Source organism: Lathamus discolor, chromosome 5 (genome assembly GCF_037157495.1).
Source record: "Lathamus discolor isolate bLatDis1 chromosome 5, bLatDis1.hap1, whole genome shotgun sequence".
NCBI lineage: Eukaryota > Metazoa > Chordata > Aves > Psittaciformes > Psittacidae > Lathamus > Lathamus discolor.
This window is the reverse complement of record NC_088888.1, coordinates 11783201-11798240: the sequence shown is the minus strand read 5'-3', so window position 1 is coordinate 11798240 and position 15040 is coordinate 11783201. Positions and strand designations below refer to the sequence as shown.

General features: G+C 49.5%; 1 protein-coding gene across 1 annotated transcript in view; it reads right to left on the bottom strand.

Annotated features, from left to right (window-relative positions):
* The window catches only part of PARP1 (poly(ADP-ribose) polymerase 1), a 32008-nt gene extending 17764 nt beyond the window's left edge, over nucleotides 1–14244 (bottom strand). Inside the window, exons 1-7 of the mRNA XM_065679760.1 lie at nucleotides 14062–14244; nucleotides 10795–10957; nucleotides 9834–9952; nucleotides 8594–8808; nucleotides 3474–3570; nucleotides 1099–1215; nucleotides 51–227 (exon numbers count right to left, since the gene is read on the bottom strand). Of these exons, the coding sequence (XP_065535832.1) occupies nucleotides 51–227; nucleotides 1099–1215; nucleotides 3474–3570; nucleotides 8594–8808; nucleotides 9834–9952; nucleotides 10795–10957; nucleotides 14062–14181 (1008 nt within the window). The 5' untranslated portion in view covers nucleotides 14182–14244. The remainder of the gene's footprint in view (nucleotides 1–50; nucleotides 228–1098; nucleotides 1216–3473; nucleotides 3571–8593; nucleotides 8809–9833; nucleotides 9953–10794; nucleotides 10958–14061) is intronic.
* Nucleotides 14245–15040: the final 796 nt, after the last annotated feature.

Here is a 15040-nt window from a genome sequence, read left to right as displayed (position 1 = left end):
ATCAGCTAAGAAACATGCTTCAGATCATCAAATCTGGAGTAAACACCCACCTTTGGGATTACCCAGTCTTTCCTGTTGGGAGTCTGCGTTTTAGCAACACACTTAGTCCAGGCAGTGATATCCCCTGAACAGTAGTATGAGTCACTCTTGAACACAAATTGCCCTTTGCACTCCTCGCAGGGAAGCAGAGCTCCAAATGCCATCCCATCTGCTACTCGGTCCAAAATCTAAAGCAACAAAGAATACAAAACAGGTCATGGCAGAAGGAGGCTGGAAGCCCATGTACTACATTACACTGGGATGCACAGAAAAGTAACTGTCAGGCTGCTAGCACACAGACACAGATGTCTCCAGTGCTTGCCACACACACAATGCACATAATCCAAGACTCTTACCAGCACCCATTAATTTTATGATATGAAGTTTCCCTGGTCACAAAGTATCTGCTCACACCCCTCCTATTCGGATTCAACATTCAAGGAAGCTGTGCCAGAGCAGCCAAGGAGGAGGCGAGCTACTGCATCTGAGCACATGAGTAGGTAGGTGGGAATGGAGGCTCAGACAAGTCCTGCTTTTCCTGCCTAGAGAGGATTTCTTGGCCGTTCTGAGTCTAGACACTTCCCACATCCCAACCCACGCTCCTTACAAAGAGTCTTAATAAACACAAATACTTCAAGGGATGTGTGGCTCCAAAAGAGAGAGGACTTTCACAAGTTCCACAAACTGACTGGTTTTAGAAAAGTTACCAGGAAGGAATTTGTGCAGGTTTTGTGTCATTTTTGCATAACTTAGCAGCTGAGGGAGGCAACATGAAGTGCCGTAAGTAACCTGCCCTGGAAGAGCCAGCAAAAAACCCCCCACATGGACCAGAATAAAGGCACATCACTGAGCTGAAGGTGTGGAATTCAGCATCACACACAACCACACAGCCCTTCACAAGCAGTAGTAACAGCAATATCGTCAGAGTCCTGGGACAAAATGCCTGGGCTTTGCACTGCGTTTCTTTCTGTAGCGTTATGTTAGGAACGGGCTTCGGGCTTGTGGACCTTGCAGCAACACTGGCTCGGGTCAGCTTCACCAATTTAAAGACCAACTCACAGCATTCTCCCCTGAAGGAACTTCCTGCTTGTTGGCGATCAGCAGCTCTTTGAGGTCATTCGTGGAGCAGACCTTCCTCAGCTCATCCTTGATGCCCCAGATCAGCTCTGTCTGCTCCTGTTGACAAAATCCAGCAGCTTAGCTACTTGCAATCGATTGCTTTCTAAGAACACTCCTGAAACTGCAGTATGTGGACAAGGTTTTAGCAAGCCCATGGTATCTTAAACACAGACTGCGAGATGAAGAGCACCAGGAACCAGCAGCTCTACCAATAGAGAGAGTCACTTATTTTACCCAAAAAAACTAAATAGGTTTTTAAAGCCACGTGCTTCAGATTTCAGTACGAATACATGAGCACATTGCAGCTTCAGCAAATACCATCTCAAGATTACATGCAGAAGGATATCCCTATGGGATTCTGTATAAACCAAGGCTTCTCCATCATGTACATGTGAAGACAGGCCAGAGAGTAATCTTTACACCTCTATTCCACACAAGAAGGTACAAGTGATACTAAGACAGCTAGCCATCTTTTAGGCAAAGTGGAACCCATCTTTCTATCACACTTTACCCATAGCAAGCTCTCAACAGCCTCTGCAAACATCACCTAACTGGTTGACACTGACAACAGCGGGGATGCAGCTGCACTTGAGCACTGCATTAAAACAAAACCCAGAAATGCTGATCAGCACTTTTCTTCTTTTAAGCCACGTAAGCGTAAGAGGAATTCCTACCAGATCAGTTACCTGCAGCAGGGCAGAGGAGCCTGCACATTCTCTGGGGCCTTTCTACAAAAGGTGGAAGGGTTGGGCAGCAAAGCAGTATCCTAAAACATCTCAGATACTTTCTGCATATTATTTGTACAGTCAAAAACACAGTTTACCCTGGAATAGCTGATTGTCTGTGTTAAACGGTTTAATTTTCACTGTCAATGACCATGCTTGATAAAGTGCTGTACAGAAAAGTGAACCCAAGTTAACCCTGACCCACAAATTGCCTTCATCTGTCCTAAACATCTGCACTGCAGCAGCACAACCTTGATAACAACTCAGCTAAGTTCTGGTGCTAATTCAGCTATTGCCACACAACAGAGAAGAAAACTTCTGTTCAAAGGCACACCCCATTTTTCTACAGCTCCATTAATGAAGATTTCAACCGCAGCAAAAGCGGCTTGTTCATTTTTTTTCTTGGAAAAAAAAAATGCCAAGCTTTCAATATACAAAATTCCTGATGTTCTACTGGGAATTCTTCCCACGTTATTCTATAAAGTGAACAGTAAGAAGCTGTGATCTGTCACACTTTGTACCCAAGAACTGAGCACAGCTCCCCAGAGGGTGAAAAAGATGCGATTTCTCATTAATCTCGTTCATTAATCTCATTCAGCACATTACCTCTGTTTACAATGAGCTATTTAAGGGCTTCTAACCTCTTCTGCAACAATGCTTGGGCTCAGAGTTTCTGCCACCACCACCAGATGATACAGGAAGGACCACAGAATCAGCCTCCTGAGAGAGAAGGCATTTAACCTAATCTATCCAAATCCAATAAGCACAAGTCCTGGAGAACTTCCTTCCTGTGTTTCGGGAGAAAGCAGCAGGGTGATTCCCTTCAGCAAAGCCCCAGTGACAGGGCACCTCCTGTGCCAGGACACAAGGACTGGCTGTGCTGTAACTGAGCACAAGGCAGAGCCCCTGTCTAGGTGCCTGTCATGGTTTAAACCCAACCACAAACCTCGTCCACTCACTTCCCCCCCTTCTTGCCCTCCCCCTGCTTCTGGAGGGACGGAGAGGAGAATCAAAAAGAATGCAACTCCCACGGGTTGAGATAAGAACAGCCCAGTAACTAAGGTATAACAGAAATCACTACTGCTACCACCAGTAATAATGGTGCTAAAGGAAATAACAAGAGGAAAGAATACAACACCTCAACACCAGCTGACCGATAACTCACCCCACTCCCCCCAGCCAAGCACCGACCGATACCTCCTCCAACCCTGCAGTCCCTCTAGCCCCCTTCCGGGTCACTCCAAGTTACATCCTGGGCATGACGTGCTGTGGTATGGAATACCTCTTTGGCTAGTTTGGGTCAGGTGTCCTGTCTCTGCTCCCTCCCAGCCTCCCCTCCTCCCTGGCAGAGCATGAGGCTCAGAAAATCCTTGGCCAGACCAAACATTCGAGCAGCAACTGAAAACATCGGCGTTATCACCACTGTTCCAAGGCCAAAAGATCAAAACACAGCACTGTACTAGCTCCTAAGAAGGAGAAAACTGACTGCTGCTGCTCAAAACCAGGACAGTGCTACAGCTCTTCAGCTAGTGCCTGACATCGCGCTCTTCTAATGAAGCCATTCTGAGGATGTGATCAGCTAAAACTCACCTTCAGCTGTTTTTCCTGCTTTGATTCTTTCTCTTTTTCTTTTTTCTGTTTCTTTTTTGCAGTCACATTCCCATCTACCTCTTCTCCTTTTCTCTTTCTAACAGGGAAAAACAAAACAACACACATGAAAGGAAGTTACTTAAATGCCTGTCCAGCAGTTACCAGAGCTCAGTGTTCTGACTGCTGCTATCTGCAGAGGCTTGAATATGCTCTGTTTTGGCAGACAAACTCATTTCTCAGATTCCTCAGTGCTACACTGCAGACATGTACTTGGCTCTGTGACACGAGCTGCCTCAGTCAGGTCAGGTACAGTTAAGGAGCTTTTCCACAGGGTAACTGTATGGTCTGGCAGAAGAGCACATGGAATACTGCAACATTTTCAGGTGTATTCATCTACCCCTGTATCAGTTACACCAAAGGCATGCCTAAAGATCACAGCTCTCCAAATACGAGGTGTAGTGATGCAGGTTAAAAGACACTACAGTGTCTTTCAGCTGAATCAACAGCTTGATTTTTCAGTTTAGACAATCCCTATTGCAATGAAGGACAGCAAACATTACAACTTTAATAAGACGGCACACTGGGAGACCAGGTATGTCTCTGCTAGTTCCTCTTCAGGCTGGAATGAAGTCAGGTCAGGAAGTTTCTCCTTGCTGAGAGCAGTTTCATGATGTACTACTGTGCAGTTGTGTCTGAGGAAAGTCATTTAGCAGCTGGGGCTCTAGAGCTGTGCAGGGAGAAGAGAAAACGCTGCTCAACAAAGACTGGAAAGAAGAGGAAGCCAAATGAAAACTGGGGGACTTTGGCAGACTTCAGAATAACAAGAGACCTCAGAGGAAGATCATTTATATTCCCAGAGTCGGGTCAACCCCTTGGTCTGCCTGGCTTCAAGATATATCAATATCAAATCACATTGGTGTGTTCCCCCCACCAAGAAGGGATAATGGGAAGTTTTGCCCTATCTGAGGCAGGATGGACCTGCCACTAGAGGCAGAGCATGAACACAGCTTGGATCTCACACTTTTTCAACAGAGCTGCTGTTGTTCTGAAACATCAGCCAGGTTTCCTCTCAAGAAAGCATCTGTCTTAACTTTATAAGCTGTGGCTGATGGTTAAGCCATAAAGTTGACATTCTCAATTGCTCCCTGCTTACAGTTTTAAACACTTCACTTTCTAGTTCTTTGCTACCGTTAGCACTAACCCTGTATGACAGTTTACTAGCTATAAAGCTGCAGGAGGATGTCAAAAGGTCCTCTTCTCCCAGACACTCACGCCTGAGAGACCTGTAAGTTCTAGTAACTGTCCTGGCCCTAAGACTGGGATAAGTTCTCGTCTTGTCTGCGGTGGTCACCACCTGCACATCAAACCAAGGTGCACTCAGAGGACACAACAGCCACATTATGCTACCAGCAACTGCTTGTGTTCTCAAACAGGCAAGCAGGAACCAGCATCGCAGGACTGGATACGGCGCACACACAGCCATGTCTTCAAAAGCATCCATGCCAAGCAAGTCCGCTCTGCTTCCCAGCTGCAGCCCCTACAAGGGCAAGACCAAAGCACCCAGTGAGCCCTGCCACAAGGGCAATGACTTCTACATTTTAAGAGTCATGGGTACACAACACAATGCGGGAAGAACACATCAGCCTGAATGCAAAGTGCTCTGCTGCACCTTCCCAAGCCACGAGTAATAACCTGAGTACTTGGGGTAGGTGCCCAACCGCTGTGCATCTGCGGTGCCTCTCCCTCGGCAGCCTGCCAGCGCTCACTCCCGTGCTGTAACTTGTCTCCCGGTCTCCAGAAGGAGGAGAGCCAGCACACGAGCCTCTGGAAGGCAATCACTCTGCAGAGGGGCCCCAGGGAACACAGCCAAATTCCAGCAGGGACTTGCGCTTCTGGCAGCTTTCCCTTCGAGTCAAGGGGACAGCGGGTCGCTCTCCTGGACACAGGGATTACTGTACCTGTTCCAGCCACTTGAACAAACTGCAGAGCAGGAGGGATCATCCTGCTTGCACAGAGGCATAAAACCTTCTCTTTTGTCCCTGGCTGTGCCCAAGGCTTAAAGCAAACACTAATCAATTTATACAGCCTGGAGAAGGGAACAGCAAAGCTGAATTCACCTCAAATGAAGACAAATTTCCCCCAAACCAGCATATTTTAGAACAATCTACAAAACACACTCACTGACACACACCATTTTATCTTCAGTCCTTGGGACCAAACACCAGGAGGTGGGTGCTACTGCATACACCCTTCCTCCAGCTGGGGAAGGGACAGTATTCCCACGTTCAACAGGTATGGCCCAACAGCTTGCTTAGTACTTCCCAGCCAATAAAACCTTCATGGAGGATACACAACTACAACATTTATTCCAACTTCTGAGAAGATGAAGAGGAAAGTGAACCATCCTGCTCTAGCCTGGCCCTTCCTTAGCATCAGGTTCATCTCCTGACAATGAAAATGATGGCTGGAAAGGACAGTCACAACGACCCTGGATAAAGCAGGAAGGCAACACAGGGAGGAACAAGAACTCCCCTTTTCTCCTCCTCCTTGTAACGCACAGCCAGATGGTTGGTGAGTACTCACCGTCTGCCTCAGGAAACCCCTGCAGTTAATCGGATACTGCATGACGCATCTCCAGAATGACACCTTGCTCCTGTCTGGAGCGCTAACCCCACCCGAACAAAAGAGGCAGAAAATAAAGGAAGGAGCCAAAATGCCACATGCTACTGAAGAAGCACAGTCAAACAGAGCCTGCAAGCTGCTACTTCATTCCCTACATCAGTAAACAGGCAGTCTTTCCACAGAGAAGCTACTGGCAAGGACACAAGATCCTCCTTCCTCAAGCTTGAAAGTGCTGGTGCTCAGGCACAACAGCCCACAGTCCAGGGGAAGGCCAGCATGTCTCACCTAGAGATGACCAAGGAAAGGAGCCAGGATCCTTGCAGGAAACCTTCCCATTTTGCCCTTCAGAGGGGTTTGCCCAGCACCTCACTTCTCTCATCTGCAATAGGCATGTCACACTGCCACCCTTACACACAGGGCAGTCCCAAAGCCTGAGCTCCTCCTCAAGAGTACCAGCTAGACACACAGAAGCAGCACACGAACCTGGATGTGTCAAATCAGAATCGCAGAGACACCCGAGTCATGATATAATCTGGATGCAGCACAATTAGAAACACCTTTAAAGAGCACTTTGAGCATCTCACCTGCAACAGATCCCTTAACATCATTTCTGTCATTATCAGACTGAATGCATGACATGACTTATCTGAGGTAACTGCATCTCATTCAATCTTCTGGGGTGTTTCATCTGCTCCAGAAGTGCTGTGCTTTCTTGGCAGGCACTCACCAGGTAGGAAGCACACCACCCCTCTCCACTCATTCTATTTACACTCTCAGTTTTTTAACAGACAACTGTTTTTCCAATTGACCCTTAATACCTTGGCTAAAGCACACAGCTCAAACAGCAGAAGTAGCGGAGCGTAGGAGCCAGCCAGCACCTTCACAGTTGAGGGGCTTGTTCCTGCAGTGCTTAGAAAGCAGGGAAGATGAGACCTCCTGCTGCTTTTCTGGCTTTAGGTCCCGATTCAATCACCCTGCATCACCATACTGAGCTTTCTTCCATTGCAATTCTAGGCTTTTATTTACACAGTGACTTGGCAAACCATGCTGTGCCCTGTCCATACAAATGCCTTCACATTCTGCAGGGCATCCCAGAAGTGGCCCAGAAAGGGAGAGTCAGGGCAGACAAGAGAAACACATGCACAGTCAAATCCCTAGAGCTTTGCTGAAGGCATGGGGAAAAGCTACGAATAACCCTATTAAACTCACACACTGTTCTAGGACAAAGCAGAACACGCACCTTGGCACAAAAAGCAAAGGACTGCTCGAAAAGCTGCAAGTGCATTAAAACCCTGTACTTGGACTTACATGCTGCAACAGACCCTGAGGTAAAATGGCTGTATGAAAAGACAGCAGCAGGCTGCCAGGCAGATGCAGACAGCTTGTCTCAGTCTCATGAGGCTGAATTGTAGAACCTGACCAGCTCCTGCAGCACTGCAGCACCCTCCCCACAACACCTGCACCACTGCTGAACGTTCTGGAGCAACTGTTTGCCAACCAAGAATGAAGGGTGGAAGCTGCAGCCTCTTAACAACACATAGATCAGTTGATGTGCACTCTGCCCTGTTACCTATGGCTGAGGATGCAATTAATACACACAAGGCTCTGAACAGCACACCACGACCATCTGGCACGTATCTGGAGGATCAATACTGACAAACACTGCACAGATTTGATGTGGTTATGGCTTCTCAGAACCTGACATCAGTCTCACTGGACCGTTTCACATAGAGCTGAATTCAGTACATGGGGAAGCCCAATGTTTTACGATAGGACCCAAAAACCACCTAACATTTCTTCCCCATGGGGACAATGCAACACTGGCTTACGTTATGAATCATGACTCCAGGCAATGTCACTTCAAAAACAAGTAACAAAAGCTTTCATTAACAGAGAAGGATTGACCAAAGCTAGCAAGTCACCTGGAAGCGCTTCTCTGTCAGTACACGTCCTGTCAAGAACCTCCATTAAGAATTTCAATGCAAGGCAAAGAAATTTCAGGCATACCACAAAAGATTCAGCAAACAAAAACATCCAAGTGCAAGCACCACTTGGTCAGTAAACACCATTATTAGATTCAATGCCTGTCACAGATCAGCAGCTCATAGATAAGATATGTCAAATCAATTCTCAAACAAGTGATTAGAGCAGAGAAACCATCACTGATAACAGCATCACAGAGGGAGGCACAGAGCCCTGTATCCATTTGTATTAAGCACGCATTATGTTATGGTTGAAAGCCCTACATCAGCTTTCCAAGTCACAGCTGCTGGTCTGTGCATTTTCTCAAGGCAATTGCAGAAGGCAAGAGGACTGCACACTCCCAGGGATGGGGAATTTGTCTGTTGTCATCTACCTAAGGTCACAGGAAGGACCAAATCCTCCTGCGACCAATATCCTAACAGAAACAACGGTGTAACAAAACATTCGTCATGGGTGTATCTGAAGGCAGTCAATGGCTCCTCTGCACTATGCAATTCCTTACACTGCCCACATACCCTTCACTCTTGGTAGCTGGGAGCTGCTTCTTCAGAGTTTCTTTATCTTCCGCTTTCAGGATGCTGAAGCCGAGGAGCTGGGTGGCCCCATACGCTGGGAGGAAGCCCAGCTCAGCTCGGCGGCTCACAAAGCAGTCTGGGTGGTACCAGTTATCGATCATTCCCAACTGCGGCTTTTCAGGATGCACCATCTTCTTGGAAATCCGGATATGGCCCTGATGGAGGTTAAAGCAACACAAGAGCAATTGTTAGGCCATTCTGGAAGGAGCTGGGTGTTAAGAAGTTACCGACATGATGCTTCCTAAACACCTGTAAAATAGCAAGCTCCTCTATCAAAGCCTGCAACTTTTGCTCAAGCCCTTTCACCACAGTTCCTCTACTTGCTTCAATACCCTTTGTAGGCTGAACACACAGCTTTTTAGACAGTTTTCTATTCAAAAAGCACTCAAAATGGGTAACCCTGTAGTCTTTACTCCAACTCCCAGTAAGCCTGACCAAGCAAAACTCACATGACCAAACCCCATGCAGGCACCTCTGAAACATTATGTCCCTACCTCTCAAGCACCAGCACTAATACGATTTCATCCCATCTTACTGCAGATTACTTTTCAGATGCCCCACGAATAATTGTACTGGGTGCTTTTAGAATGCAATACTTCATGCTCCAACAAGGAAATGTCTACACAAGTCAGCAATGTTTCTGCAGATACAAGCACACCAGCACTGGTGTTTGGTCCTTACCAACTCTACCCAACTGGTCTATTCATAGCCTCACAACTTCATTTTGCCAACTGTCTTTAAAAGTAGACCAAGACACGTATCAGCTACAGGGCTGCATCACTGCTTTTGTCTGCTTTCCTGGAGTTAATATGGATGCACCGCACACAAACAGAGCTGGTCTGGTGAAGTAGGAGGCAAACACCTTTGCACTGCTGCAACAAGCAGGAAAAGCTGCAGTCAGCAGCAGCTCTCTTGCCACAGAAATGCTGGTGAGCAGTGTTCCAGTCTGCTCTAAGACCCAAGTGAAAGGAAGCATGAGCAGGTTTGAAGCCAGACTACAGCGCCCGAGGGATGCCTTTACTGTCAGCTGTCCAGGATACAGCTGCTCCTCAGACACAGAAATGCAGCTCTGCGAGTGCTTTCCATACGCAGGAGAGACAGGAAGCAATTACAAAAGTCACTCCTTGAATTGGAAATGGTGGGAGAAAAGACAAGAGATGGAGAAGAAAAGTCTTTTTACCTTTTCTATTTTCTGTTCACAGCCTTTGCAAGTGCTCCTGTTAGACTTGGCATATTCTGCAGCAAAGTCATTTAGGCTCTTGTCAGCTTTGCCACCTCCTTCCTGTTCCCCTCCTTTCCCTGAAGAACAAAGCAAATACAGCGTTCGGCTTTAAAAGGCATTCCCTTATTTTCTTATTCTGTGTCCCAGATTGTTAGCAGTCTGGATTAATAAACCTGTGTTCCCACGACTCATCTGTCAAGAATGTGAGCACAGAGCAAGGTAAGCATTCCATGTTCAAAAGTGCTTTTATAATAGGAAGAGTTCTTCAAAAACAGCCAAGTCGCAACTGTACAGGATTGCTTATTTAGTGTTTTTAAAAGACTTTCAAGGGTGCACAGAGCTGAACCTTTTTACTTGTTCCCTGAAAGTAGTGTAAAATGAGATCTTACTGAAGCCTTGACTGTAATGGGAGTCACAAATAGCTCTGGTTCGAAGCAGAACTCCTCTTCCCACTGCCAGTTTCTTTCTGCATTTCTACATTTCAACAGGCAAACATCAATCTACAACTGAGACACAGTGAGTTTAGTCTGGTCTGTACTTAAATCTTCCCACTTGCTCCCCTGACTCACCAGTTACCAGTGTAACAAATTCAAAGTGCCACTGGAACCATACCCTGCAGTGAAGGTACCACTAAAACAACATACTTATAATAGCATTTGTTAAAGAACTGAGAACAAAATACACCAATTGTGATAACAAGAAATATTTGGCAGTACATCTGCCAGCTGACTTGGCTTTTTCCCTCATTGATTCAACACGATACTGCCAGTGTCCTAGCCCTGGAGTGTGGAGACACCACCCCAACTCTTCCACCATCACTTGCTGAAGAGACATAGCAATCAAATAACCACAATAACAGCTTGAGAAGAGGGAGCACGGTTCCAGCTGAACCGCCAAGCACCAGGAGACCTCTGCTTACCTCCTCCAGGGCCTCCAGTCTCAATGGCTTTCTTGATTTTCTCCTGATCTTCCCACCGGAGCTCCGGGAAGCCATCAATGTCTGCATGGGACACGATTCGAGCCCGCTTCCAGAAGCAGCTGTAGTGGTGCCAGTGAGGGACTTTGCCATCAAACATGGGAGACTAGGAAGAAAGCACATTGTGGCAGGATGAAGCAACGGGACAGGATCAAGGAGGGGAAAACAAAACAAGATAAAAAAGACTGAGTAAAGTGATTTTTATATGTATATATATTTAGGAGATTGATACTATTTAGGACAAAGTCTAAGAAGAAAATCTAATACAACAGACAAGCTGCTGGAGAGATCCCAGATGGGACAGACAAGGATGAAGCATTTACCTAGCTTAACCAGTTCATCACCCTGCTGCTTAGACCATCTGTTTTACTCAAAACAGAAAGGTCATAGCCTCAGCGTGGCCATACCAACCCTGAGCAGACAAGGAGAGGTTTCTTCTCTGAGAATCGGAGCATCTGCAGGCATGCGCAAAGCAAAACGGGAAAAGTAACAGGAGTCACAGCACGTGGCTCAGCTGCTACAACCCCCTCTGAGGCTGCTGGCCATGCTCGGCAGGACCTCGGAGTGCACCACACCATCCCTTTGAGAGCCACTTCTCCAGCAAGATGATGGGGTCCATACCCTACAGCCTGTCACCAAGCACAAGACAGGAAGAGCAGCTCCAAGGACTGTGGCCTGGAAAAATTCCTGAGGGAGCTGCAGAAGCCAAAGGCAAAACTTCAGGGAAACACCAGAGCCCAAGAGTCCTGGATCAGGACAGAAGCATCACCCAAACGCTTCCCAAAATGCAGGTCCAGAGCACCCTGCCTTGCACCAGCCTCATCGTGGAAGTGCTCCACTGGCTCTTGCCTCACACACATTAAGTACCAACCTGGCATCATTCACTCTGGAGACCCATCAGACAAAACAGCTGTGCAGTGGTTTGGCTCCGAGTTACACGCAAACAACTGCTGTACTAATAATACTGAGTACTGTGTAATTGTTATTAGCAATGATACAGAATTAATGACCTAGGAAAGCATCTACATATCACTCACCAACAGGAGGGAGATCTCCAAGCTGATAACAAGAGCATGTATGAGCAGGAAGAATGAGGAAAGGGTTCTGATGACCACAGCATGGGACTAGAAGAGCTGGGAGCCCCAAATACAACTGACCATCAACCAAAACTGTAAGAGGACATTAGCATTTCCAGATGGACTCTTCCCACAAGCCAGGATTATCAGTTACCCTCACAGCACTGCAGTAGCTCCCAATGCATCTGGAAGTCACAGGCAGCTCTGGCACTGAAAGTTGGAGCTCTGGGCTCGTGTTTGGAGCTCTCCTGAAGTCCCTCATGGCTCTGTCCCTAAACAAGGCTTTGGGGGCACAAGGCACTGCAGGTCACGGAGAGGGGCAGACATGGCTCAGTTTTTAAATCAACCATGCAAGCAGGGAGTAGATCTTTGTATGGGAAATGAAAACTCCAAGTGAGCTAGACCTTGTTTACACAACTTCTCCCAGCTCACCTATCTCTAGACCATAGTTTCCTAAACAAACTACGGAAGAAGGAGAGACAGATTCACTTTCACACTACACATGCAGATAAAAGACACCGCTCAGCTCCAGCTGGAAGCAAAAGTGGAAGCTGTGCTAGACCTGCAGGGCCTGGGTGCCGAACGCTGAGCATCCCACTGCCATTCAGAGCTCTTCACTTGAGGAACCAAAACCAAACAGTGGTTATAATAGAAATGGCACCCACATAACAACTGTCTGGGCATCCCTTTAATTTCTTATGCATGATTTGCAGACCTCAGTGCACTGAAGGCAGTGCAAAGGCTGTTCTGCAGGGGATTTCCCCAAGAGGAAACACAGGGGATGTGTGCTCTGGTGAAATTTGGGCCTCTGAGGGGGATGCTCAGCAGCAGGGTGTGAAAAGCGCTCTGTCAGCACAAGAGCTGGCAGTGGGGAGAAGAAGCCCTTTGCAGAAGTAAATTATAGGTGGTTGGTGCAAGACCAGCAGCTTTGGGGAGATGGCTGACCAAAAGGCAGTGGCTCTGTGAGAGATGGCACGGTCTCAGCAGCCCCCAGGAGATCACCCAATAAAACCAACCCTACGAAACCTCACTCCATGAACATGCTGTGCTCCAGCAGGCTGAGGAAAGGCCACAACATCTGAACTTACTGGGGAAGGCAGGAAGGGATAACAAATGCGAGGGAACCGGAGAAGCAGCAGTGGGAGCTGGGGAGGAGATTGGACACTTCCAGAGAGCAGCAGGAGAAACAAAAGAAAAGGCATCAGGAACACGTGTGAGCAAACGCTACAGCTTGGCACCGAACGGCTCCACAGCCTTCCCAAGGGATGAGGCTTTGGGGAACAAAAGCAGAGGAGGGGATTTCCCCCCTGAGGAATCAGCGCCTGCCTCCAACCCGGGCAACTCAGGCAAGGGGCAACTGAGCCCTTCACCTCCAAGCGCAGCCTCTCCCGGGGTCACAGGCCACCCTCGGCCGCTGTTCTCAGCCACTGCTCCTCAGGCGATGGGAGCCAGGGCGCCCATCTGCAGGGCTTCGCTCCAGCGTCCGCACCCCGTATCCTTGCTAGTTCTCCAGATACACGTCTCGGCATCGTTTTACCTTTCACCAGACACTGCGACACACGCCAGATTCAGCCCGCTGCGGCTCTGCACCACCCGAATGCTGCAAGAGCTCCTTCATCTCCCTCGCCAAGCAGAGGCTGAGGGTCACCCGACTGGGAATGGCGAGGGAGGCTGCGCTTCCCTCCTCCGCACACCCATCCATCCATCCATCGCCCCAGGGGAGCGGCGCTTGCCTTCCCTGCAGACACACCGATTCCCTCGCCATCTCGCACCGCAGGACGCGATTTCAGGCCGGATAAATCGGCTGCCCAGCTCCGTGCCCGGCTCCCAGTCCCCCGAGGCCAGACGGGGCCCTTCATTTTGAGAGGAAACCGCATCAGTCTCGCCCCCAAAAGGCAAAATAACCCGCGGCCGGCGTAACACGGCTTCGCTTTCAGACTGCCAAGCGCAGCACAGCCCCGCTCCGTGCGCCGTGCAACCCCATCACACTGCCGGCAGCCCCAGCAGAACCCTCGGCTCGCCTTGCCCTCTCCGCGCTGCCAACAAAGAGCGCCGTGCGCGCCCCCGGGCCGCCCCTCCGCCGCGCTTCACCTCCAGGCGCCCTGCCCGCCGCGCAGGCCCCGCCGCGCGGTACCTGCACCATGAGGGCGAGGCGCAGCGAGTCCTTGGCGATGCTCTCGCCGCACTTCTTGCAGGAGGCGCGGCCGCTCTTGGCGTACTCCGCCCGGTACGGCTTCTCCGCGGGCTCCGCCATCGCTGCCACACACCGCACCGCGACACCCCCTCCCGCCAACCTCCCCTCGGCCGCGGGGGAGCTAGCCGAGCGCCGAGCGCGCCCCGCCGCCACAGCGCCCGGCCGGATCTGCCGCTCGGCAGCTCGATTCGGCGCGCCTGGCGCCGCCTGGAACGTTCCGGTTTGGTACCGTGTATCAATGGGGGGTGGGAGCGGCGGCGCGTCACGTGTGGCCCCAGAGTCGGGCTCCGCAGGGTCCTACAGCCCGGTCGCCCCTGCGCGGAGCGGTCCGTGCCCGGAGGCGAGGCCGGCCGGCGGCCGTCACCCCCGGGGAACGGCAGCTCCCGGGGCACGGGGGAGGCTACAGGCGAGCCCCTGCGGCTCCGTAAGCCGGGGAGGACTCGGGGGTTCGTGTCGGCTCCCCAGCCACCCCAGGCAGAGCCTGCAGAGGAGAGCGGAGCGCCCAAGCCTGGGGGGATCCGTGCAGCCCCTCCGCCTTTGCTGGCCACACGATTTCACCCAAGGCGGAGTTCCCTCCAGTTTCGCTGGGATAACAGTATGGTTGCTGGAGAAAGCAAGAAAGAGCTCTTGGATGAGTTCAATGTTGTCTTTTCTCGCTCTTACGGGAGGCAATATCCTCTAGCATCAGCAGAGGGCATTGATTCCGTAGCTTCGCTGGAGAAACGAAGAGGAGAACACTGGAATTGTTCCAATCCCTGGATATTTGTCCTTAGTTTTATAATGATTTTGGAATTAGGGTTCAGCTAAAGCATGGTCCCGGGTGGGCTTCAGACACCTCGCAGGTATCAACTGGACTTGCACACCAGCATCTCGGCAAACCTGTATGGCCCGAGATGGTAACGCGTAACACATCTCCAGT